The sequence below is a fragment of the Leptonychotes weddellii genome, chromosome 6 (genome assembly GCF_054177405.1).
Source record: "Leptonychotes weddellii isolate Sample4059 chromosome 6, ASM5417740v2, whole genome shotgun sequence".
In the NCBI taxonomy this organism is placed as follows: domain Eukaryota; kingdom Metazoa; phylum Chordata; class Mammalia; order Carnivora; family Phocidae; genus Leptonychotes; species Leptonychotes weddellii.
The window spans coordinates 67,294,559-67,321,780 of record NC_138374.1 but is presented as its reverse complement, the minus strand read 5'-3'; the positions used below and the strand labels follow the sequence as shown (position 1 = coordinate 67,321,780).

General features: G+C 39.3%; 1 protein-coding gene across 1 annotated transcript in view; it reads right to left on the bottom strand.

The window, feature by feature from the left end:
- The window catches only part of RYR2 (ryanodine receptor 2), a 652,366-nt gene that overhangs the window by 287,567 nt on the left and 337,577 nt on the right, over nt 1-27,222 (bottom strand). Inside the window, exons 18-23 of the mRNA XM_081824340.1 lie at nt 14,304-14,422; nt 13,108-13,241; nt 11,382-11,623; nt 6,054-6,246; nt 3,522-3,738; nt 1,689-1,793 (exon numbers count right to left, since the gene is read on the bottom strand). Coding sequence (XP_081680466.1) covers nt 1,689-1,793; nt 3,522-3,738; nt 6,054-6,246; nt 11,382-11,623; nt 13,108-13,241; nt 14,304-14,422 — 1,010 coding nt within the window. The remainder of the gene's footprint in view (nt 1-1,688; nt 1,794-3,521; nt 3,739-6,053; nt 6,247-11,381; nt 11,624-13,107; nt 13,242-14,303; nt 14,423-27,222) is intronic.

Genomic DNA, 27,222 nt, shown 5'->3' with positions numbered 1-27,222 from the left:
TGTCCACTTTGCCTCTCTTCTCTACATGGGAGAATCACGGACACCACTGTCCTCTCAGGTGTCCAAGCAAAAACCAGAAACTTGTGCAGATTTTCCTCCCTCTATTCCCCACACCCCAAACGTGAACTCTAAAACATGTCTCGCAATCATGTTTCCCCTTCCCCACTGCCAGGCACACATTTGTGAAACTCTTGCCGTCTCCTACCTCAGCCACTCTAAGAGCATTGGCAAGTCTTACAGTGAAAACAGTTCTAGAGTAAAAGCTAGAAAATCTGGATCCCAGTCCTAGCTCCTCATGAGCTCTGCGACTGTCAAGGCCCAACTCTCAGAGATGTCATCACCAGCAAAACTGAAATAACAGCCCTGTCTGCTATTATGAAAATTTAACCCAATAATCTGAGAGAGTGTATGTGAAAATGGGAAGCTCTAAATTAATATATAAACATGAGGAAGTAGTGTGGGGTATCACATGGTATTCACCACTAACACTAATAAAAAATGTTCTTTATTTAAAGCTCAATGCAATAAACTATGACAGGGTGAATGCACTCATTTCTACATTCAGTCAAATATAAGAAAGTGTTATAAATTTTGGGATACCTAGACTAATAATATTATAAAAATAAAAGTATTGCCACAGTCCTGCCAAAAATAGGTATATGATACACTGAATTACATAGGAAATTTTTTAATATAAATTTTATTGGGGCGCCTGGGTGGCTCAGTTGGTGAAGCGTCTGCCTTCGGCTCAGGTCATGATCCCAGGGTCCTGGGATCAAGCCCCACATTGGGCTCCCTGCTCCGCGGGAAGCCTGCTTCTCCCTCTCCTACTCCCCCCGCTTGTGTTCTCTCTCTCGCTGTCTCTCTCTATCAAATAAATAAATAAAATCTTTAAAAAAAAAAAAATTTTATTGACAAACCGTAAACTAAGATCTTTATTTTTTTTGAAGATTTTATTTATTTATTTATTTGAGAGACAGTGAGAGAGCAAGCATGGTGCGGTGTCGGGGAGGGGGGGACAGAGGGAGAGGGAAGAGATAGAACTTCAAGCAAACTCCCTGCTGAGCATGGAGCCCGACGTGGGGCTTGATCCCACGACCCTGAGATCATGACCTGACCTGAAATCAAGAGTCAGATGCTTAACCAATTGAGCCATCCAGGTGCCCCCTTAGATCTTTAAATAATAATTTGGAAATATATCCAATCATTGTATCTCAGCCTGTCTTCCACCTACGAAACCAACCGCGGCCCTCGGCCCACAGGACTTGTACTGACTGCTACACACAGTTAAGACTAAAAAAAGCGAAGCATCAGATAAAGGAAAAGGAAAATGACTAATTTCTTTCCATTTTCAGCTTTCACTTTCAACTTCAATGAGATTTTTTTTTCTCAGGGGCTTAGAAGTCAATGCCTATTGTCTGTATATGTTAACTTTGATTTAAAAATATAACTCTCAGCCTCAAGAATGACAACTTTTCAATTGTCTAGGCAACTGAGCCATCCTTCAACGAACACGACCATAATGTCATTCCCTCTTATAAAGAAAAACTGAACAAAAACTAATGTGTAGGGGAAAAAAAAATCAATCTAATTGATTCAGGTCACCACATAGCAGGATGAGTGAGAAAAGGTTATGTTTTTAGAAAGATGTATTAACAAATCTGAAAATAAATTTCAAGATTATGTACCGGACCATACTGCCAACCAAGTTCAATTTTATTCATAACCCAGAGTTCATGGATATTCTCGGCCAGTTTTTCTCTTATTCTCTCTAGGTGAGGAGGTAACACGATCTAAAATAAGAAAGAAAACACACATCAGAAACAAATGCAATAAAACCATGCTAACTGTCCTCCCTGTGAATTGAGACAAATAAAACCACTGTAAACCATTAAAATGTTAATAATATAACTAGATTCCAACCCTTCTAATGTAGTTATAAAAATATAACGAAGTATATCTAAAAATTGTTTAGGTAATTTGGGGACTTTTTGGTGGGACAGCTTAGTTTCCAAGTGAATTTATGAACAAAGTTGCGAAGAAGGACGGGTGTTGGTGGGGACAGTCACCATTAAGAACAATGCCTTCATGGATGTGGGATATAAGCACCAGAGCGTGCATCACTTAAAAAGAGAAATCACCCCAAAGTTCTTAAACTAACTGGCCATTACACATAGGCCAGAATGAAGGCAATTCAGTGACCAAAGGATAATCCACTGGCTCTTTGAGCCTGTAAATATTTGCAGTGATCTATGCTTTTCCCTTGACTCTGCTCTGTTATTTCTAATGGTTTCCAAGAATAAGCTTCTAGGGAAAACAATCTTTATATGTTCTCATTCCAAAGAGGAAGTTTAATGACCTCTTCATAAAGAACATGAATGGTTTTCAAGGTCAGGGGTTGGTTGTTGGTGTGTGGCAATGCACTTAGGTGTCACCCCAGAGCCAGTCCCTCCACAAACATAGAGCAGGTGACTGCCTACAACGTTCACTGATGAGACAGTTTCCCCAGGGAGCAGGCTATCACTGTTCCCTTTCCCCACAACGATGGAGATAATCTGTCATAGGAAATTCTCAATGCGCTCCCACTGCATAATCCAATCATCCATCCCTGGATGGATGTTTACGACTAAACTTTGGTAGCACCACACATATCCTGCCATCCTGCAGCAAGGAACACCACACTGAATTTTAGCCATGAACAAAGCTTGCTTCTTGCACTCAATAATTTAAAGGTCAGCATGATGAGACAGAAAACAGGATTCAAGGCGCTAAACAAGTATTTGCTCAACAACTGAACCTTCTGAGGCCTGGTATTAACTCTACTTCAGACTTTAGAGGCAATCTCATGGATCTTCACAAACAAACTTGCATAACCAACCTTACTGAAGTTACTTTAGCATCAAGATAAAGCAATTATTTAATTCATTGTCAATGTCAAGATGTGTTCACATCTATGAAACAGAAAAGAATAAGGACTCACATTTCTCGGGTGCCTGTTTGCAAAGTATCGTGCTAATGTGTTATTTATTAACTCTGTCAAACATACTCTTAGCATCCCAATTCACAAGAGGAGCGACTTCCTCAAGGTCCCCAAGTAGGCAATTGACCCCAAGCACTCTGACTATAGAGTGCAGGATCTCAATCTCTACTTAAGATAAAGGTCAGTTAAATTGCTTCAAAATAATAGTGTATCTAGGTGACTGAAGAACTAAACTCCACGTCCACCGTATGTAAAAAGTGCACCCTAAAATTAGTATGCATTACCTCCAATTGTGACCCACATCAGTACATCATGAAATCAGTGTAGTGGCTTGAGATAACTCTTTAAAAAACAGAATAGAATTGACTACAAAATAGGTGAGTGGCTCTGACAAAGGTAAGCATTATTTTACGAAACTTTGATTCTGCATATAAACTGTATGACTGTCAGATGTGTTCCTCGGGCCATGGTTAAAAGAGTCCAAAAGCCACTGCCCATCAGAACAACAGCACAAGAGGACGACAGTAGGTGCTCTGGGTACCTGACTGGTATCCACAGGGATCGGCGTGAAGGCGGCCTGCGTCAGGGAGACTGTGGGGCCCAGGAGGTCTCGTGTGTAAGTTCTTTCTTGTTTGTACTCTCGGCTGTGCTCCACTTTCAACTTTTCTTTCGGCAGAACAGCTTCATAACAAGGAGCATACCCAGGTGGTGGGAGGAATTTAAATTCTCCGTGTCTCCCCCCGAGCAGAAAGCGTACCCTAAAAAGGATGCATGTCAGGGTCAGGTATAGCTCTGGTATACTGAAAGTTCCCCAATCAACAAAACACATGGAATAAATGATTAGCACAAAATTAACTTTATCAGAAGCCACACTTTCCCCTGAGTACCATCAGAGTGTGGGCACCTTGGAGTCTAAGAGCCTCTAAGCACAAAAGGTAAAACAGGATGAGAGGACAAGCTGATGACATTACATTGATGGATCCAAGAAAACTTATCACTCACTGGAGAAATAGCAAAAGCACATGCATCATATTCCTATAGGAGAAATACCTAATACCCGTGCACAGTAATTGGTCATTTAATGTCTCCAGGGGCCCAAAGAGTCAACAGAGAAAGAGCAAAGATTATATAAATATCTATATACTTAAAATTACAGGACTGCGTGAGGTCTGATAAAAAGAAATAACAGTCACTTGCCAATGTCCAACTTCCCAGTAAAATTCCTTAAAGGGAACTCAAATGATACTTTCTTTGCGGAAGAAAGGTCACCTTATTTCTTCTTCGAAGACAAAAAAAAAAACCCCAGAAAAACCGTTACTAAAACCTTTTATATATCAAAGTCCTTTAATTAAAAATAATTTAAAACAAGTTCCATTGAACAATGCTTTCTGAAACACAGCTAAACAATACTGATTTCATGGGCCCTTCGCTTTTACAAAAATAAAATCAGATTCTCACTTTCGTTGCAATTCTTTTTCTAATTTGTGGTTCATTTTCAGGCCAAAAATAATAGCAATAATAATAAAGCAAATAAAATAAAAAGCAAAGAGCAAAAAACGAGAAAAACAGGGGCGCCTGGGTGGCTCAGTTGGTGAAGCGTCTGCCTTCGGCTCAGGTCATGATCTCAGGGTCCTGGGATCGAGCCCCACATCGGGCTCCCTGCTCCGCGGGAAGCCTGCTTCTCCCTCTCCTACTCCCCCCGCTTGTGTTCCCTTCTCGCTATGTTTCTCTCTGTCAAATAAATAAATAAAATCTTTAAAAAAAAAATGAGAAAAACAAAAAATTTTAGAACATTCCAGAAGCTTATAGAAAGAAATACAATTTGTATGAACAGAACAGAAAAGGTCATTGGTGCATGGAGAGCTAATACTTCATGCTTTCTCTGTCCCCTCTTCAATATGGTGCTTCTATAACCATGAATTATTCGTATGAATAGAATTATAATGGGAAAAATAACCAGAATAACTTCATGGCCAGTCTTAATAAAAGAGAGCCACTCTCGTGAGGTAGCTATACACATATTTTCATAGGTGACAGCGTAGTCCCTTATCACAACAGACCATCGCTTGTTAAAGTTCTCTTTGTAGGGGTGCCTGGGTGGCTCAGTTGGTTAAGCAACTGCCTTTGGCTCAGGTCATGATCCTGGAGTCCCAGGATCGAGTCCCACATGGGGCTCCCTGCTCAGCGGGGAATCTGCTTCTCCCTCTGACCCTCCCCCCTCTCATTCTCTCTCAAGTAAATAAAATCTTCAAAAAAAAAGAGTTCTCGGGGCGCCTGGGTGGCTCAGTCGGTTAAGCATCTGCCTTCGGCTCAGGTCACGATCCCAGGGTCCTGGGATTGAGCCCCGCATCGGGCTCCCTGCTCAGCGGGAAGCCTGCTTCTCCCCCTCCCACTCCCCCTGCTTGTGTTCCCTCTCTCGCTGTCTGTCTCTCTCTGTGTCAAATAAATAAATCTTTAAAAAAAAAAAAGTTCTCTTTGTAGAACTCAAAAGAATTATCATTCATCTATTTCCATCTGGTAACAGCAAGAAAGCAAAAGGTTAGAGGAAACCCTCCTGACCCAGCTGTTCACAGCAGATAATTTACAAGTACAACAGATAGAGGGTAACACAGAGAGGAGATATCTTGACCTGATGAAGACCAACAAAAAAAAAATCCATTCAGTTTCTGTAAAGAGAGGAGGTTTGGAGTGGGGTGGGGAAATATGATGACAAGAAAAGGAAAATTAATGAAATACAAGGAAAAGGTGGTATTTTCTTATGCAGTGTTGTTCATTTCCCTTATCAAATAAAGAAGTAAACTGAAATGGGCTTGAAATATTTCAGGACACAGATTTGGGGTAGGGTTAGCAGACTGCCCCGTCTAAATGCTAGAACAGGTGGACAAAGTATTCAGCCTCCCAAGATGCCTCTCTTGGGTGAATCTTACCTCCTCCTCCAAAGAAATGCCCTGGGCACAGATGCCCAGGAGTGAGGTAGAAGGTTAGCAGTGCATGGGGCATGGCAGTGCCAAGTCTTCTTTGAAAGTATAAGAAGTCAGAAGGGACACAGACCACAACACATAGAAATACTAACTTTATTCCTGCAGAGAAACTAACAACTGGAAAGAAGAGGCCATCAATGTTGAAATTCTCAAACATTCCTTGAACAGGTTGTCCGTTAATTCGGAACGAGATGCTCGGGGCACTCAGATCTAGACAGCAACTGATGACGTCATCAGTTCTCAGCAGATGCTGGTTTGGTGAGCTTACAGTACGAGCAATACAGCCTATAGAGGAAAAACAGTAAGGACGGTGATTTTTTTTTTCCTCACAGAATCATCTTCAGAGGCAAAGATCTGAGTAGGTACTGACAAATCAATGCACAATACTGGAAGAGAATAAATCTTGAATGCATATTAATGCTATATGTTAAATCCTTTGTCCAAAAACTGTTTTGTTTTTTTTTTGTTTTTTTTTTTTCAGGAGCCATGCTGCTCTCTTTATTGTAAAATGGACCTTCTGATATGCAGAGGAACTTCTGCTTGGAGAAGGATGGCATCTGATGTACAAATCAGCTGAAGCTGATAATATAATGATGTCAGAGAGAAATCTTGAGGGAGAGACTTGAGTTCCAACAGATGCTTTACCACCTACTACTTGTATGACCATCAGCAAATTACATAACTTCTCTAAACCTTGATTTCTTGGAAGCCAAATGCCATCACCTTGCAGAGTCATTATGATGATTAAATTAATGGTTTAAAAGAACACAGAGTCTCGGACACAGCGGGACTTGCATGTCAGGACCCTTTCCAAATATTCAGTCCCCTTTGTTTTATAAAATAAAAATAATAGGGATAAGGAAAGCAGAAAATGTGTTCATTCGTGCATTGTTTGCTAAGAGGCAAGTGCATGCCAACTGGTTTGCTTTACAGTTTATTTCACACAAGATCTTGGTTGGCTTCCTGAGAACAGCAGGATACGAGTTGAGGCGTGACAAGGATTATTTGATAAATGTCATTTCTTGCCCCGGCCAACCTGTGGCCTATGCTCATTCTTGACTATGTCAAAACTCCTTTGCTAATTAGTCTCTGTGGACACACTGGAAGACATGAAGGTAAGGCTCTCTCAAACACATGCTCACAAATGCATACAAAATTTCTCAATTTGAGCAAAGACAGAGATAGATTTCACGATACAAGATTTGCATTTTTATAAGACCTTTTTAAAATTTCTAGCATGCCAAAATTTTTACCAACAGCATATCTGAAATGCCAGTGGTAGAGCATATCTACTTTTTAAAATGTGTCAATGTTTTATTTTATCAATATTCAAATCTGCAAGCAATAAATTCATTATCAAGTAGTACTTCTAAAATTCCCTGAATAAAGATGGCTTTTTAAAAAAATCATATAAAAGCAATGCAACTCACATAAAAAGGTCTATACCCTTGTTTGTATCAAGAACTATAGCTAATAAAAATGTTATTATACAGATATTTACATACTCCAAATATATTGCTCAGTCTGAGGGATATTATGATGCTAATGCTAAGGACTAAAAACCACCATGGCAAACTCTCTTGTGATGCCTGAAACAAACAGCTAAGACAGAGAGAATCACTAGTGAACAACCTCAGGACCACAGTTTCAGTGGTATGTGTGTACCGTTGAATCCACTTAGAAGCATTTTCAGGTCACATTTATGCAAACCTATCACATCCAGATGACAACTACATTCCTGTTCTCTGTACTAGCCATAAAGGAAGACAGCAGCAGGGTGCCTGGGTGGCTCACTCATTAAGCGTCTGCCTTTGGCTCAGGTCATGATCCCAGGGTCCTGGGACCGAGCCCCGCATCGGGCTCTCTGCTCGGTGGGAAGCCTGCTCTCCCTCTCCCACACCCGCTGCTTGTGTTCCTGCTCTCGCTATCTCTATCTCTGTCAAATAAATAAGTAAAATCTTAAAAAAAAAAAAAAAGTAAGACAGCAGCAGTGTGATTTATCATTCCTGGATTAGAAATCTGTACCCATCTTTCTATTCTACTGTTCTAGGACATTCTTCCACACTTCCATATTTAAATGCTCTCAAAGCACCAAGATTTTTCACACTTTTGGCCCTCCCTTACAAACACTTGGAACTTGGATGCCCAAAATCCAGTTCTGCATTCGCAGAGAGGACAATGTAGCAACACCGTGCAAAGTTTAAATTGGAAAGAATAAGTGAAGACAAAGCTCAAAACTTGTGCTCATGAGCCCAGTTCTTGTTCCAAAAAACATCACCACCCTTAAATTACAGCAGATTAAGTGGTAAAGAATGTGCTCTATACCAGAAATCACAAATTTAAATTCTACTTTATTAAAAAGAAAAAGAACAGAAGAGTGACCCCCAAGAAAATTATCTGAATTACTATGACTCTGACCTTGGTAAATCAGTCAAAAGCCAACTGATTTAGCTTTGTCTTTGTTGACTATGAATCTAAAACTAGGAAAGCATTTAATAAGGCCAATGTCAGAGAAATTACTGCCTGTGTCCTCTTCCAGTATTTTTATGGTTTCAGGTCTCACATTAGGTCTTTCATCCATTCTGAATTTATTTTGTGTATGGTAAAAGGAAGTGGTCCAGTTTCATTCTTTTCCATGTTGCTGTCCAATTTTCCCAACACTATCTGTTGAAAGGACTGTCTTTTTCCCATCAAATATTCTTTCCTGCTTTGTCAAAGATTAATTGGTCATATAATTGTGGATTTATTTGTTTTTTTCAATTCCATTCTATTGATCTTTGTGTCTATTTTTGTGCCAGTACCATACTGTCTTGATTACTACAGCTTTGTAATAGAGCTTGAAGTTCGGAATCGTGATGCCACCAGCTTTGCTTTTCTTCTTCAAAATTGTTTTTGGCAATTTGGAGTCTTTTCTGGTTCCATATAAATTTTAGGATTTTTTCGTTCTAGTGCTATTGGCATTTGCTAGGGATTGTATTAGATATGTAGCTTGTTTTGTGTAGTATAGACATTTTAACAATATTTGCTCTTCTAATCCATGAACATGGAATGTCTTTCCATATTTTTGTGTCATCTTCAGTTTCTTTCATCAGTGTTTTATAGTTTTCAGAGTACAGGTCTTTCACCTCTTTGGTTTATTCCTAAGTATGTTACGGTTTTGGTGTAATTGTAAAAGGGATTGTTTTCTTATTCTCTCGTTCTGCTGCTTCATTATTGGTGTATAGAAATGCAACAGATTTCTGCACACTGATTTTGTACCCTGCTACTTTACTGAATTCCTGTATCAGTTCTCGCAGCTTTTTGGTGGAGTCTTTCAGGTTTTCTATATATAGTATCATGTCAACTGCAAATAGTGAAAGTTTTACTTCTTTCTTACCAAAAAATTTGGATGCCACTTATTTCTTTTTGTTGTCTGACTGACAGACCCCAGTAGCTTGAGAGACCACACCTTCAACTATAGGCAAGACACGGTACATACTTTCTTGCCATTAAAAAAAAAAAAAAATACAGCTGAGTATTTTCTCCTGATATAAAGTTTCAAATGATTTTCTCCTGAATTCCACAACCTATCCTCCTCTCTGAGATATATTCATAGATTCACTGAGTATTTTTGTTGTTTTCATTCTTAACTGTTTTATTTAATAAATACCTTGTAATAAAAAGTGTAATGCATACAGGTCAACTCCATGAGTGTTGGGTTCTTTTAGTGAGTTGAAAGAAAAAGCTTCAAATTAAATGCAAAAATGAAAACAAAGTGGTATGGTACGGTTAAAATAATTAGAGGCAATTCAGCATTATTCTATCAGAGTAATCTTCCCCCTCATCTCTGTGTAATGGGAAAACAAGTTAACATGTTTCATTCATTCACTTGAATAGCCATGGCATGTGGGGCCATAGTAGGAAGTAAAGAGAGGAGACAGTAAAATCTGAAGGGTGGGAATTAATATGTATTATAAAGAGAGACATTACACCTCTACTTGACGTTTGTTGGGCTTTCTGATGTTAGTGCTCCTTGCCTTTGTTCAGTCAGTAGGAAAACTGTACTGTGGGAACAGGCTCTCTGACTCTGGTCTGGCCAGAAGAGTACAGCGTGTATAAGACACACCACCCTCCTACCTGGACCCCAACTACATGTCCCCGTGCCTAGATGAAATATCCAAAATGGAGCCTCATCTCTTCCTGACTACTTAGCTACTAGCACTGAATAAAGGAAAAATTCGGTGAATATTAATGATAAAATACAACGACATGAAGTGCTTTTATTTATAAACCCATTACTAAACTCTTAGATTTAATTCAATTTAACTTTTAAAATGATCATAAGCTACCAGACCTCTAAAACATTAACAAATATCTCTTGTACCCCCTAAGAGACAGATTTCAGCTTTTTATATGTAAAAATACATATATTTTCCATATTTTCTCTATCCTTAATATGTTACAAAATAATATGAAAACTGTATTCTAAAGCAGTTTTATGAGTACAAGCATATGTCTGCAGAATCCAGATGAATTCCAGTTTCTAAGAAACAGCTACATCGAGATTATGGACTCTGAGAAACAAACTGAGGGTGTCAGAGGGGAGAGGGGTGGGGGGATGGGTTAGCCCAGTGATGAGTATTAAAGAGGGCACGTACTGCATGGAGCACTGGGTGTTATATGAAAACAATGAAGCATGGATCATTACATCAAAAACTAATGATGTACTGTATGGTGACTAACATAACATAATAAAATAAAATTAAAAAGAAAAAAAAAAGAACTAAGCTTTTAAATGGAGCCAACTAAAATGCACCTTCTATTAAATTGGAGAAAAGGATATGATTTTTACATCTATCACTCATCCTTAATATATACTCAACTATCAAAGTTCAGGTTGATGGCTGGTGAAATGAACTACACACTTACTTTTAAACAGTTCCACATAAAGTGTCATCTGATAATAAACTGACACCTCACAATACACATCACAAATGACCAATTCCCAATGTTACGTTATCTACCAGGAGATGGAACTTAATCTATTTCTTCCAATTATTTTCCAGGATCTGCTTTTTGGTGTTTATATTGGAAGCTAAAGTTTCACACACACCTGTTCAAGTAAGTAGGAAACACACAAATTTGGTGTGTTTTGTTTTTGTTTTTGTTTTTGCAGTTTATTATGAATCAAGATGCCACTTTTCAAACATACTGTTCATCAACAATACAGTCTTTTGGAAATGTACCATAATTGTAACAGTTTTGTTTTTCCCATAGTGAAATTCTGCTTTTTACTTAACATTCTCACTCATCGTTTCCGTGGTAAATTTCTGAAGAATAAATGTATCTGAATATACGTAGCGCAGTTAGCTTTTGGAAACACAGACAGAGGGCAACAAATTTCCTTTGCACACGCAGGGGAAGATGCAGATGGTGCTGACCTGACCAGAGATGAAGGCCGTCGAATCCGTAGGAAAAGAGATCGTCTCCAACTCCGTTTCCACCCCATTCCTCACCGCCTCCCGGGTAGGGAGAGTACCCTTCGGTGGAAGCCCAGCCCACCCGCAGGTGGGTGGCTTCAGCGGTCACGAACGGCTCCGTGTGGTCCACCATCAGCTCATAATACCACTTCTTATACTGAGCTGACCCTTCGCTGACGCCCAGAAAAATATTGGGTCTCATGCTTTAAAGAGATAGGAAGAGCACATGAGAAACTCTGGACAAACCTCCTGTTGTGTTCATTTATGTCTATTTCGAACATCGGTCCTGTTTCTCCAAAATGCAACATATTAAATCTCTGTTTTCCTTCAGTACTGCAAAATTACTAAGTCACTGAGGCGGTAGGCGGTGACAGCCAGCCTACGGTTAACATTCAGTGGCAGGTGTCTGCTTTTCCGATTACTTGGCAGTGTCCCTCAGGGACCTAAGATGATTTTTTCTGAATTGCTTTTCAGCATATTTTATACGATTGATCATGTTTAAGGTGAGATACTCAATATAACGGGCGCTTAGAATTCATGGAGTTATCATTAATTCAGGACGTGCAGACATTTTCCTAACTAAGCTGTGGGTCAGGTAAGGTACAAGGCTGAAGAGCCATGTTATTAGTAAAGGAACCAGGGTGATAAGCAGCTTTGTTGTTCTCAATGCCTCTCTGAGGGCAGAAGAATTTCTAGGTAGTTGTATTGAATTCCATTTCTAAGGGACTTAGACTCTATGTTAATGCTTAGGAGTAGTGAAGGTCTCAGGAAATACCACTCAAAAACAGCACGTCTGTTATATAAAGAGCCATTCAGGAAGTCATAAATCAATCCTGTTAAAAAAACACAATATAGAAATATACACCAAACCCTACATTTTTGTTTAAAACAGGGTAAGGTAGTGATTACTTCCTGGATAGCTGCGAGATACAATATATTCAAAATTATTACTGTCACGCAGAATATTTTCTTAATGGTAAGCTGTATTATTTTTATTGTAATACTTGGTATAAGGAAGGCAGCGTGGCTTGGTATTTAAGGGCCCAGTCTCTGGCATTAGACTTGAGTTCCATTTCCAGTCCAACATTTTAATCTTTAAAATGTGTATAATAGTACCTAGTTGGACTGGTTGAACCCAGTGCAAACACAGTGTAGGATACATGGAAAGCACAGAGAATAGCGGCGGGCACACAGTACTCAAGGAACGTCTGATACCTTGGAAGGGCTATCTAACCAAAAATGTAGTTTTATTGTTTTATGGAATTTATTATATCTTAGACATTCTGATTCAACTTTTTTATTATACATAGTAGCCACTTTGAAGGAGGAGTAGCCTCCTTCAAAGGGTAGCGTTTTTACTTATGTTCTAAGAAAGCACAAAACATAATTACATATAACTGTATACCTGAAGAATTGTCAGCCTGCTCCTGAAGAGGTCAGTGATAAGCCAAACTCATATGAATGTGACTATGAAAGCTTACAGCCTTGTGATAAAAGCACATCCTGCTTGGTTCACCTATTACTGTTATTATTCCATCCGACTTATAGAAAAACTACACTGTTCACTGGGGTAATATGTAAAATATCCTAATAAAACAAGCAGACCACAGGATGCCTTAACTACAGAGCCAGAACATGAATTCCTTGTTACGTCACCTATCTGGTGACAGTGTCTATCTGAGTCTACCTGCTGACATGGTTCACAAGACGTGTCTGTAATAGTAGGTCTCTTCCTGGCAGCAGGTTGTCACAGATGAGATGCTGGTTAGAACGGACTGCGACTCCATGGCAGACACAGAGAGAGCACAAGACATCCAGAACCTGAAGAGAGAAAGCACTTCCAGCCGACTAATTCCCTTATTCATATTTGAGTATCCCCACACTTCTCGTGAATGTGAACACGTTCCCTCGGACCCAGCCATGTGAACACGACAGCCACGAGGTCACATCTTCCAAGTTTCTCTTACATACAAACTGATAACTGCTCAGTGTCTCAAGGGTGCTACAAATAAGCACCAAACAGTATCACCTGATTGTAATTAAGAAATGAGAAATACTCATGACACATTTGACACACCTTTTAAAAGTTACCTTATTTTAAAAATATATTTAAAATTATCAGGGCTCCTGGGTGGCTCAGTCGGCTAAGCGGCTGCCTTCGGCTCAGGTCATGATCCCAGAATCCTGGGATCAAGCCCCGCATCGGGCTCCCCGCTCAGCGGGAAGCCTGCTTCTCCCTCTCCCTCTGCCTGCCACTCTGCCTACTTGTGCTGTCTCTCTATCTCTCTGTCAAATAAATAAATAAAATCTTTATAAATAAATAAATAAATAAAAATAATAAAATTATCCCAGGGGTGCCCGGGTGGCTCAGTCGTTAAGCGTCTGCCTTCGGCTCAGGTCGCGATCCCAGGGTTCTGGGATCGAGCCCCGCATGGGGCTCCCTGCTCAGCAGGAAGCCTGCTTCTCCCTCTCTCACTCCCTCTGCTTGTGTTCCCTCTCTTGCTGTCTCTGTCAAATAAATAAATAAAATCTTTTTTTTTTTTAAAGATTTTATTTATTTATTTGACAGAGAGACACACAGCGAGATAGGGAACACAAGCAGGGGGTGTGGGAGAGGGAGAAGCAGGCTTCCCGCAGAGCAGGGAGCCCGATGCGGGGCTTGATCCCAGGACCCTGGGATCATGACCTGAGCCGAAGGCAGACGCTTAACGACTGAGCCACCCAGGTGCCCCTAAATAAATAAAATCTTAAAAAAAGAAATTCTTCATCAGTTTCCGATAACAATCAGAATAAAACTCCAACTCTTTATAAATAAATAAATAAATAAATAAATAAATAAAATTATCCCAGAATTCATCCATGGCAATACATTCGTTCCCTTACCTTATGGTTTCTTCCATGTTTGTCTAAAAGCGAGATTATGGATTTAATGTGTCCTTCCTTAATAATATTTAGAGCTTCTGGACTTTCTACCAACACACAGTGTAAAACTTCAAGAATACCTAAAGATAAAGAAAGAAAGTATGATTAGAGAGTCTACAATGATCAGTGCCTTTCCTTTTTATCTAGGTGTTCCTTCAGGTCCACATGTAATTATTACGGGCTTGATGTGTTTGTCACAGGGCACTGTGAAAGGGGATAGGTGATGTTTGTGATGGGACTGATAACTAAAGATGATGAAGTCATAGTTCAGTGAGGAAAAGGCAATGTTAGTAGAGTAAGCAGGTAACTCTGCCTGGGAAGGTATGAAAGAAAGCAACTCTAACTCGAGCCTCAGAGAACACATTCATGACCATTTTCCAGACAGCAAAGTTAGGGTGGTACAAGGTTGAGTGAAGTCTTGAATGCAATGCATACCTGTGATGCCTGGAGTACAGAGCAAGTAGGGGACAAGACAGGTAGGTAGTAGGTTAGGACCAGCTTATGAAGTTTCTCAGTTTGAAAGTATAACCCTACAGCAATGCATCCTAACCCACAAAGAACATTACATTTTCCCGGAGGTAAATGGTAGAAAATGTTTCTTAGTTTCCAAAACAAGAGAAATATAGAGAATAATACAAAAATACACAGAAATATACAACATACAAAACCTGATGAAGAATGGGGGTATTTTTTTCCCAAGATTTTATTTACTTATTTGAGAGAGCGTGCATGCGCACACGTACAAGCAAAAGCAGGCTCCCCGCTGAGCAGGGAGCCCAATGCGGGACTCGATCCCAGGACCCTGGGATCATGACCGGAGCCAAAGCAGACGCTTAACCAACTGAGCCACGCAGGCGCCCCAAGAATGGGGGTATTTTAAAGTATTAGCCATCAGAGAAGATAAAATGAAATATACCCTTTCTTATCTTAAAGCTTAAGAGAGAGAATAGAAAATAACTTTCATCATCAGAATTTTTAGTGTGAACTTGGAAAGTTGAATGTGTACATATGTATTCATTGTTTCTGAGAAAGCTTGCTTTGTCTCTAATGAGAGTGTAGACCACTTGTACCAATTAGATATAACATTCAGAAAATGTGATCTCTGAAAGCTACAAAGTATCACGAGGGAAATCCGCAGAAAGGTTTATACATCTCCAATTGAGTTCGCGTTCTTGGAAAAGTGCTCAGGTGTACAAATGGCCAGAATACAAGAGTAATGGTACACTCTGGTTGCCACAACCAATACTTGATCCAAATCCCAATCCATTACAGGATGGGGCTATTAATGCTAATTTCTTTACCGATGACTTAATTTGGTGAAGTATGAATATACATTTGGTTAAAAAAAATACCCAAAACAATGAGTCCATTTTTGATGTAGTTCGAAATTAACTGCTGTGTTCCAACAACCCATGCTGGTTAAAAATCCAAGACAGAAAAAAATACAACAGGCTAATGGATAAAGATGTTTCTGTAAGGGTACTTAAACCGAATGCTTCTGCTATTAAAAATGGAGTAATAAATGCATTCATTCTTAGCTAAAATAAACTAAAATAATACAAAAGAAAAAGCATTTTTAATAGATTACTCATATTTTATCCTGATGTCTTTGTTTTGTCCCTGTTACCTATTACTGCAGAACACAAATACAGCTGCCTGTATTTGCAAATGAAAATTATACTGTGTATCAGCCAATGCTCATTTGTTCCCATTTCATCTATGGTTGCTTTTGCATTAAAGAGGCAGAGCTGAGTGGTTGCAACAACACTCAGCCCTATGGTCTACAGAACATAAAATACTTACTATCTGGCCTTTTCCAAAAAAATATTGCCAATCTCTACTTACAGAGTTAATATAATCATTAAGACAAAAGACCAAGAAGTAGAAGACCACAAGAAAAGTAAATTCTCTTTGTAAACAAATATACATGAAAACCAGTAACATTCAAAGACATGAATATATCAGAAAAGATTTAAGATTAGATTGTGAAAATGAACAGCACAGATCACAAAACGCAAGAATGGCAATATGAAATATGAAAATAAATCTGATTTTCCCATATTCAGCTTACTTTAATAGAAGGCTTCCAGAGTTTGGGACTTAATATTAAAACATTTTTCTTTAGTACTGCTACATCAGATCCAACAAATAAACATTTAGTTGAAAAGCACTGACTGCCTCGAAGTCTGACGGTAAAAAGTCAGAGAAAACTATTTTTATTTTCAACTGTTGGAATAAACAGCAAATAAACTTTTATTTTTTGTGTGTGTGGTTAGAAACTCCTAAAAGAAAATAAATTGGAAATATCAAAAGACTCATTTTCCAAAAAAATAAAGACTGGCTAAACTGACTATATTATATGTATGCATAAATTATACCAATATATGTCTCAAACTCTTCGGTGAAAAAAGAGACAGAGGAAGAGGGCTTAATAAATATTACAATGTTAGTATCTAACTAAAGATGATCTGACAATTCTAAACACACTGAATAAGACCCAGAGATGGAAATAGTGCATAACACTTATTGCCAGATTCTCAAGGAATAAATTGAGCTTGGTAGATCGTAACAGTATTACCAGAATGAATTATGAACATAAATTGTCAAACACACACACACACACAAACTAGTAAGATAAAACAAGATTTTGTAATCTGTATAACCTGATTTTGTAAGTTTTAATAAATTTACAGAAATGATTTTGGTGAAAATTTTAATAACATGCAGAACACATAATGTATAATGTAAACTTTCATGAGTAGACACACAATTGGATATACATTATGATTGCAACTATGTAAAATACATTATGTGTATAAAATGTGCATTTCAAAAAACACCAGGAATTAGTATACCAGAATGTTGGTGCTGGTTATTGCTGGATTAGTATACCTTTCTTCCAATACTTGATGAATTCCAGGAAATGAGTATGCACTACTTTTACTAAGAAATATTTTTAGAAAGGACCACAACAAAATAGGAAGTTCTATTTCCATTTTTTTTAAGATTTAATTTAGGGAGAGAGAGAGTACAAGTGAGCTGGGCGAGTGGCAGAGGGAGAGAGTGAGAGAATCCTGAAGCAGACTGCGCTGAGCATGGAGCCCAACGCGGGGCTGGCGCCCAGGATCCTGAGATCGTGACAAAGAGCCAGCCACTCAACTGACTGCACCACCCAGGCGCCCCAACTAAAGCACACATTTCATTGATGTCACCCCTTGCTTGAAAGCTCCCATGGCTTCCCAGGACATCCAAGGTCCAAGTCCATTCCCCAGAGCAAGGCACATCAGCTCCTTTGCTACATGACTCAACCCTACTTTACCACCTCACTCCCACCAACTCCTTTGACAAACAACGGTTAGTATATACTTTTACATCAAAGTACATATTACAAATATAATTAGGTGCTAATGCATTTACAAGACACTGATATATTTATTAAGCACCTACCAGGCACTGTTCTAGGCAGTGGGGTCGTCAGCGATCAAGGCCTGCCAGGGCCCAGTGGGAGCCTGTCGGCTCTGTCCCACCTTCCATGTTTTGCACATGTTGTTCTCAGACTGAAGTACACTTCCCTCTTTGGAAGCTGCAAAATCTGAATCATCTTACAAAGGCAGAAAGTCACCTCATTTGGTGGGTTTTAACCAATACCCTAGAATGAATTATTCTTTCTTGGTAGTATTGATCACGTTGTGTTAAAATCACTTATGCTCATTTCAATCTCCTATTAGGGAATGAGTCTTTGAGAGCAGAGATGTGTTGAATTCTGCCTCCTTGTCACCCAGCACACTCGGGCCCAGGGAGGCCCATCTCATGTTTGCCAACTGAGTAACAAAATGAATATAAATGGACTATTAGTACACACTTTCAGTTTAAACTATATAAACCTGTGATTTGTTTAGTCAATCATAACAAGATTCATTATTGTGAAGAGTATGTAGAATAGCTACTTTGGCATATTTTCTATCTGGAAATTTTAACATTAAAATATTTATTTTTTTAAAGGTAGAGAAGTCATATGATAGAACACGGATGGAGAATTTATATTTCTTAGTTCCAGTATTTCCTCACTGAATGACAGAATTTTTGTGGGCTTTAGTCTATGTCTGTGGGGGTCATGCACAAAATTCAAAACCAATGGTATAAGCCCTTTATACGTAAGAGACATGGAATATTTAGCTCTTTGCCTTAAAACTTTTATGGCTGTAACTTTGTGAATTATTTATAGGACTCATGACAAAGAAAAATCTCTGAGGCTGTTTACAAAACGTCTGGAAATAACCTAATGGTATTGAAGCATCCAAGCGCTGTGGTGGGGCATGCCCCGGGCTGTCCAAGGTTGAGGGTTTACATGGAAAAACTGAAAGCAAGCCATAGAACAGAAGTGCTCTATTGGGTCTGACTTTCTATACCAGAAAGAACCTAGCCTAGGGATTTTGCCCCATCCCCAGTAGACATAAGCTCACTAGTGAGTCTTGCACATTCGAGTGAAGTGAATAGAACCAGGCAGGGAGCCTCTCAGGCACAGGTGGCCAGTGTGGAGACAGAACTCCCATTATCTCAGGAAAACCAAGGGACTTGGAAGACAATGCCAACATCTCCTCTCCAGAAACTGTTTTCTCACCTACGGTTCCAAGTGTTTAGCAAAAATAAAACAAAATTAATCTCAGAACACTGAGGTGTATATGGGTTTAGATGGAATGTAGTTCTCACTGCAAGAGGGACACACGGGTGTTATTCAGCCTTGGAAAAGGACTCCACTCCCACATCTCTGCTCTGAGTGTGGGTAATGATCCTGGACAATCCCCGATGCAGCACATGGCCTTAGCTGACAATTTCAACAGGGAAGCCTCTGAGTGTAATTAGCAAGCAAACAGAAGCCTTCAACCTGGGTGCTAATGGGTATTAATTAGACTGTCCCCCAGTGACAGAAACACTGGGGACGCAGTACAGATAACACACGCAGAACTGCAGTCCCCACTTGCAGAGTCAGAGACAATCACAATTAGAGAAACTGTGAATTCCAAATTACTCAAATCACAGGCTTCGTTTCTACTTTTTCTCCTACCTAGCAGTTAAAATCCTTCTTAACCTTTTGGTCAGACCTCATTAGTCATATCCCCAGGGCTCACTGAAGGCAAGTGGAAATAAGTTGTACTTTTTGCCATGGATAATTAACGTAAACAAAGTGACTTATGTAAAAAGACTGGGGGAAAGGCACTGAGAAATAACATGACAACACAGAACACGAAACATGCAGTCCAGACCTGTCTATATCATGGACCGTCATCCTTTCAGAAGGGGGACTGACAGCCTGGATATTTACTAGGCTTAATGAGGAACGATAATAGTAAGAGGTATTGCTATTATCCTGTTGTCTTCTGTAGTGGTTATAACCATGGTCGCAAGCCTCAATGTGCCCTGTTTGAGTCCTGGCAAATTTTAGGCAAGTTACTTAACTTCTCTGAGCTCCAGTGCCCCCATTTTAAAACCAAATTCTAATAATGGTACCTACCCCGGGTGGGGGGGGGGAGATGTTGCGAGGAATTAACACGTGTAAAGCTTTTAGGAAAAGGCCTGGATCTGAGCAGTGCAATGTAAGCATCAGCTCTTATTTTATGGTTTAACAAAATAATACAAATGACAAATGAAATGAAATAAAAAAGGATCAACTGGGAAATCTGACAGCTAGGCTTCTTTTTATACAGAGATTAAAAACGTTACATCAGGGAAAGGTAGAGAAATGCTGAATGGACAGCACTGATCATAAGGAAAATCCAGGGAAAATGTTATTGATCACTATGGAAAAATGAAATTAAAGTTAGATATCAGAATAGTTAAATTAGTAAATCCAGGGGAAATTACACCAGAATATTAGAGAGACAAAAGTAGGGCAATAGACAGAACAGCAGGAAACTCTACATTCTGGAGACAGGATTGTTGAGCCAAAAATACCATGAAAGATTACACCAAGTAGACCTCCTGGCTCATAAATGCTTAAAAAGGCATAACGCACTCTTTTGACAAGAACCCCTCTTCTCTCCATATTGAAACAAACAAACATGCAAATGAAGTGGGCAGCAGTTAGAAAAGGCAGAAGAAAAGTTCAGCTAGCTGCATGGTGACAAAAGGTCTGAGGAGTTTGGGAGGGTTTTTTTGGCTACACTCCAAAGGGGAGGCCAAGAGAGAAAGAATCTGAGTTATGTACAAATGCGTTAATTTGTTCCTGGGCCTGTGCTTTTGAGAAGGCTCTGTAGAGGTACACCTCTGCTGTTTTGTTCCACTAATCGGAATGGAACTGCCAGTGAGTGATAAACCATGGATTGCATCCAAGTTGTCCTTCTTTGGTGGTTGGGCATTAATGTGGGACTTCTAGAAGTGGCGGAAACTTCTAGTTTGAGCTAGTGGGGGGATGGTGGAGAGCCTCACCAAACAGCATTGGGCCTGCCCAGAACAAACAGCAGGAGGTGAAAAACCAATTGATATATAGCATAATTACGATACATCTTAACGTTTAGAGGAGAATTCTGCATGCCACAGACTGAAGCACTGAGAGAAATAGGAATAATCCGTGGTTTGTTCAAAATGGGTATAAATTTGAAGTCAAGGACATATTTGAGTTTCAGTGTGAGATAAACTGATGAACTTATTTTTTAACTTTTGTAAGCAGAAAGGGACAAAAGATAACAGAAGCAATGTACGTTTTGCTTCCTTTCTATAACACAGGGCTTACTTGTAAAATAAACACTAAGTAGGGTTTCCATATCACACCTAAATAGAAAAATGGACTAAGTTGATATCAATATTAAAAAATAGAGAGGCTTAAGAATAAGAAGAGGTGGGGTCTCAAGCCAAATAGGGGAAACACATGATTAGGTATCCTTCCATTTTTTTATAATGGTTTTGAGGCATGAGAAGAAAATACGCTCATTAAATCTTGAGCTAACATAAAGCTGAGAAGGGAGAGAAAAAGTGACAGAGGTAAGATTAAAATACAACAAAACTTAACAGAATTAGGAACATTAATAAAAGTGGAATAAAAGATAAAGGTATATACCACATTTTTACTCATATATAGAAACATACAACATCATGAATGCATTAGCAAAATAAATAAACAAAAAAGATGGACTTAGGGTATTTTATTGGAAGACGAGATGAACATGAGTCAAAAATTTCCTGGGGCACATTATCTAAAATAAATAACATAAAATAATCAATGTAATTATAGTGTACTATTCAGCCTTAATTAGGCTTCTGATGGTTTGCTGCTTTCAATTTAGGGAGCAGTATTTTATAAAAGATAGACAAATTAGAGGAGTTAAGGACAATTAAAAAAAGAAAGTGTCAATTAAAGGCAGTTCATGATGCAACAGCTAAAAAAGAAAGTGTCAATTAAAGGCAGTTCATGATGCAACAGTTAAACAATTAGAAATGTTATGCCACACAAATATTTATTTGTATAAATTGCCGTATCTCAAAACCCACAGAGGTCTAAGTGCCAGACAAAAAAAATACTTTATGATATTCTTATCTTGCTATTTACTCTTGGGTGCTTTTCCCCCACTTACATGTTCAGTTATCACTTAATCCATTAAATGGGCCATAAAATGGGTTCTGGATGTAAGTTAAATGAGGAGCGAAAACTGATATTATTCCTGCTTTTGTGGACTTTATAGACCATACAAATTCAGTCCTGGCTCCGTTACTTTCATTTGACCTTGAAAAGGTTACCCCTCTCGGCTTTTCAGCTTCCAATTTTTCATTTGTAAAATGGAAATGATAATGGGACCTACCGTACAGAGTCCTGCGGGATCCAGTGAAGTAATACATATGACATCTCAGCATAGTCCCCTAAATTCACTTAAGATTTCCTTGGCTACACGATGTGCTCATTAACGTGTTCAAAAAAGAACAAATGCGTGCCTCTCTGTGAAGTATGAGAACTTATAAAAATGCTGGCAGATGCAATTAATTGCTATAAAGCCCTTTAAATAAAATTTTCAAAGATCTATGCATCTGAGTATTTTTAAGATGCATCTTCCAGGGCAAGAGAAATATAGATTAATCAACTCTTCAAAAAGATACTTAACCTCAAAGCAGCAAATATTTATTGAGAACTATTATTTGGGGCAGGAATGAAATGATCACAGCATCTGACTGAGCTTTGGTTCAACTTTAAATGTTCTCTTGAAAAAGGCAATCTCTTCAATAAATGGCACTAGGAAAACTGGATATTCACATGTAAAAGAATGCAACCAGACTCCTATCCTACACCACTCACAAAAATTAACTCAAAAGGTATTATAAGATATAAATATATAGACCTGAAACCATGAAATTCCTAGAAAAAAGGGGGAAAAAAAACCTCCTCGGTATAGGAATTGGCAATGGTCTTTCAGATAGGACACTTAAAGCACAAGCAACAAAATAAAAAAATAAGTGGGACTACATCAGGGGCACCTGGGTGGCTCAGTCGGTTAAGTGTCTACCTTCAGCTCAGGTAATGATCCCTGGGTCCTCAGATCAAGCCCTGCATCGGGCTCCCTGCTCAGTTGGGAGTCTGGTTTTTCCTCCCCCTTTGCCCCTTCCACCTGCTCATGCACTCTCTCTCTCATGAATAAATAAAATCTTTAAAAAAAATTAAGTGGGACCACATCAAACTAAAACGCTTCTGCACAACAAAAGAAACCATCAATAAAGTAAAAAGACAACCTACAGAATGAGAAAAAAAAGTGCAAACCATATATCTGATAAAGGGTTAATATCCAAAATATATAAAGAATTCATCAGAAAAAGTAATCCAGTTAAAATGGGCAAAAGACCCAAGTAGACATTTTCTGAAAGAAGATATTCAAATGGCCAAAAGATACATGAAAAGATGATCAACATCACTAGTCATCAGGGAGAAGTAAATCAAAACCACAACGAGACATCACGACATACCCATCAGAATGGCCATCATCAAGAAGACGAGGTAATAGATGCTGGTGTGGATGTGGGGAAAAGGAAACCCTTGTGCCCTGTTGGTGGGAATGCAAACTGGTGCAGCCACTATGGAAAACAGTAGAGAGGATCCTTAAAAAATTAAAAATGGAACTACCATATGATCCAGCAATTCCACTTCTGGGAATACAACCAAAGAAAACAAAAACACTGGGGCGCCTGGGTGGTTCAGTTGGTTAAGTGCCTGACTCTTGATTTCGCCTCTGGTCATTATCTCAGGGTCATGGGATTGAGCCCCACATCAGGCCCCACGCTCAGCACGGAGTCCGCTTGAGATTCTCTCTCTCCCCCTCTGCCCCTCCCCCCCGCACTCTCTCTCCCTCTCTCTCTCTCAAATAAACCTTTAGAAAACAAAAACACTAACTTGAAAAGATATCTGCACCTCCATGTTCACAGCAGCATTATTTACTAAAAATAGCCAAGATAGACAAGATAGGAACCAAAAAGGCCAAAATAAATAAATAAATAAATAAAAACAGCAAGAACAAAAAACTCTAAAACCCTCAGAGAAAAATTGATCAGATGTGTGGTTTCCAGAGGCAGGGAGTCGTGACAGAGGGATAAATGTCAGTAAATACTAGGGCTGTAACGTACGATATGATGAGGATAGCTAACACTGCTCTATGATACACAGGAAAGTTGGTAAGAGGATGAATCCTAAGAGTTTTCATCAGAAGAAAAGTTCTTTTCTGTTTTTTCTTTTACCTTTTTTTTTTCTTCAGATTTTACTTATTTATTTGAGAGAGAGAGAGAGCACAAGCAGGGGGTAGAAGCAGCGGGAGAGGGAGAATCGGAAGCAGACTCCATGCTGAGCGCGGACCCCGCCATGGGGCTCGATCCCCCAACCATGAGACCACGACCTGAGCTGAAACCAAGAGTCAGATGCTTAAGCAACTGAGCCACCCAGGTGCCCCTGTTTTTTGTTTTTGTTTTGTTTTTTTTTAACTTTCTTAAAAAATTTTATATATATGAGATGATAGATGGCAAACTAAATCTGTTAAGAGTAATAATTTCACAATATATGTAAGCCCAATCATTATGCTGTTCACTTTAAACTTATACAGTGATGTGTGTCAGCTGTGTCTCAATAAAATCAGGCAGGGGGAGTTCTCCTGCAGTATCAAGACAGCCCAGGGCCTCATTTCCAATAAGCACAAAAGAAAAAAAAGTGAAAGTGCATAAAATAACCTATTTCTGATATTTGGCAAGTGTGGAATAAGAGAAGGAGAAAAGTTATACAATGCATTCTTTAACAAAATACACATTTTTTTTTAAAGAGTTTAAGTAATCTCTGCACCCAATGTGGGGCTCAAACCCACAACCCCAAGATCGAGAGTCACATGCTTTACTGAGTCAGCCAGGTATCCCAAAACCCACAAATTTTAGATAGGGTATTACATGCAGAAGTGTACATGGTCCTGAGATGAAACACTATGTATAGAGCAAAGTACAATTTAAAATGCTTTTAAAAATTGGCATAATTTTGGGCGCCTGGGTGGCTCAGTTGGTTAAGCGACTGCCTTCGGCTCAGGTCATGATCCTGGAGTCCCAGGATCAAGTCCCACATCGGGCTCCCTGCTCGGCAGGGGGTCTGCTTCTCCCTCTGCCCTCTTCCCTCTCATGCTCTCTGTCTCTCATTCTCTCTCTCAAATAAATTTAAAAAAAAAAATCTTTAAAAAAAAATTGGCATAATTTTATTATTTTTTTTAATATTTATTTGAGAGAAAGAAAAAGCATGAACCGAGGGAGTGGCAGAAGGAGAGGGAGAAGCAGACTCCCCGCTGAGCAGGGAGCCCGACATGGGGCTCGATCCCAAGACCCTGAAATCATGACCTCAGCTGGTCAAATGCTTAACCAACTGAGCCACCCAAGCACACCCAAGTTTGTTTGTTTGTTTATAAGTTTTTGGCTAAAGGTCTTTGTGCTGTGCACAGAGTACAAGTCTGCACCTCCACATTTATGCACAGATCTGGCATCCAATACCTAATTGTCCCCCACCCCACCCCCACCCCGTGCTGAAGGCACACTTTTCATCTGAGTTCTCAGTGGTCTTCACTATCTTTATTGCAGAAGACAGAACACCTGACTAGTTTATTTCTACACCACTCTTTTAAGAAAACAAAAATGATCTTGTAGTTAAAACACCAGCTAAATAGAAATGAAAAAGGTGTGAAACACTTACTGGGACATTTTTATTCGTTTAACATAATGAACGCATCCATAGTGTTGACTAACAATCCTCCTGAGACAGGTATTATTACAATTCCATTTCACAAATATATGTAAAATATGAGGTACAAAAGGGTTAAGATCATGCAGCTATCAAGGATGATGCTAGAATTGGAACTTAACCAGTCCAACTCAGAATACATACTTGTCATCAATCTTAAGCTCTGCTTTCTCCTTTTTTCTACTTTTCACATTGCTGGTAAAATATATTGTTCAAAAAGCCGCCCAAATCTAGATTCTCCATTCCCTGTTCTCTTTTTCTTTCCAGCTATAACTTAATGCTTCACTGAAAAAGGAAGGAGTATGGCTGTACTAAGACTTTTCCAGGATCGTTCAAAAATGAGTAATTTTTTTTTAATTTTTTTTATTTTTATCTTTTTTTATTTTATTTTTTTAAAGATTTTATTTATTTATTTGAGAGAGAGAGAATGAAAGACAGAGAGCATGAGAGGGAGGAGGGTCAGAGGGAGAAGCAGACTCCCCGCTGAGCAGGGAGCCCGATGCGGGACTCGATCCCGGGACTCCAGGATCATGACCTGAGCCGAAGGCAGTCGCTTAACCAACTGAGCCACCCAGGCGCCCCCAAAAATGAGTAATTTTTAACAAGGGACTTAGCGAAATATTAAATTAGTAACCTTTAATCGCTAATACATTATTTCAAACACTGAGTGATTATCTTTGAAAAATGTACACTATGTTTCCCTGTCGTAAGTGATCCATCAGCATCAAATGTAATTTACTATCATGACGACTCAGATCATGATTAAAAACACCAGTCATTATAAGGTGCTCTGGATGAAGCAACAGATGAGGATGGATGATTACGTTATGGTGAGATGGTAGGGTCAAACAGGTACTGACCCCGACAGCCATCACAAAAGGTTTTCTTTACAAAGTCTGCAATATAATCATGATTGTGATTTTATGTTTCTCATAAGGGTCAGGTGCACAGTCTCCTGGCTATAACCAGAGCTGACTTTCTGCACAATCAAAAGATTTGAATCCGGGCACCTGGGTGGCTTAGTTGGTTAAGTACCTGCCTTTGGTTCAGGTCATGACCCCAGGGTCCCGGGATTGAGCCCTGCTCCACGTGGAGTCTGCTTCTCCCTCCCATCTGCCCCTTCCCCCACTCTCACGTGCTCTCTCTCTAATAAATAAAATCTTAAAAAAAAAAAAAGATTTGAATCAACCAACAGCCAAAGTTTCCTTCTTCAAAGTTACTTCCTAGAAGACTGTCCCTTTCTGTGTCATCATTACGTGTTGCTTAAACCGCAGATACCATTCTGAAAGGTTAGCTAGGATTTCTGCATCGCCAACAGCGGGTCTCATAACAATACCCTGTGGGCTCCTGCTTTTTCTAACGCAAATGTTTGTACCTAAGTACCCATCAGGGAAGAGGATCCTGGCACACAACATTCTAGGGCAGATTTTTCACAGGTAACACATTTTTCCCTTTGAAAAATGATGAGCTTATGCTCTGCAAGAAATATTTGTGACATCTTTGGAAGCTTTAAACTATCATATTTCTAGGTACCACACGCTGTATGGTGTGTGAGCACACGCATAGGCATTCAAGCACCCTGAAAGGTTCCTTCTTCTGCTTGAACCCAGAGGGAACTTCCTTCATGGCACTTACTAGGAGTAGGGA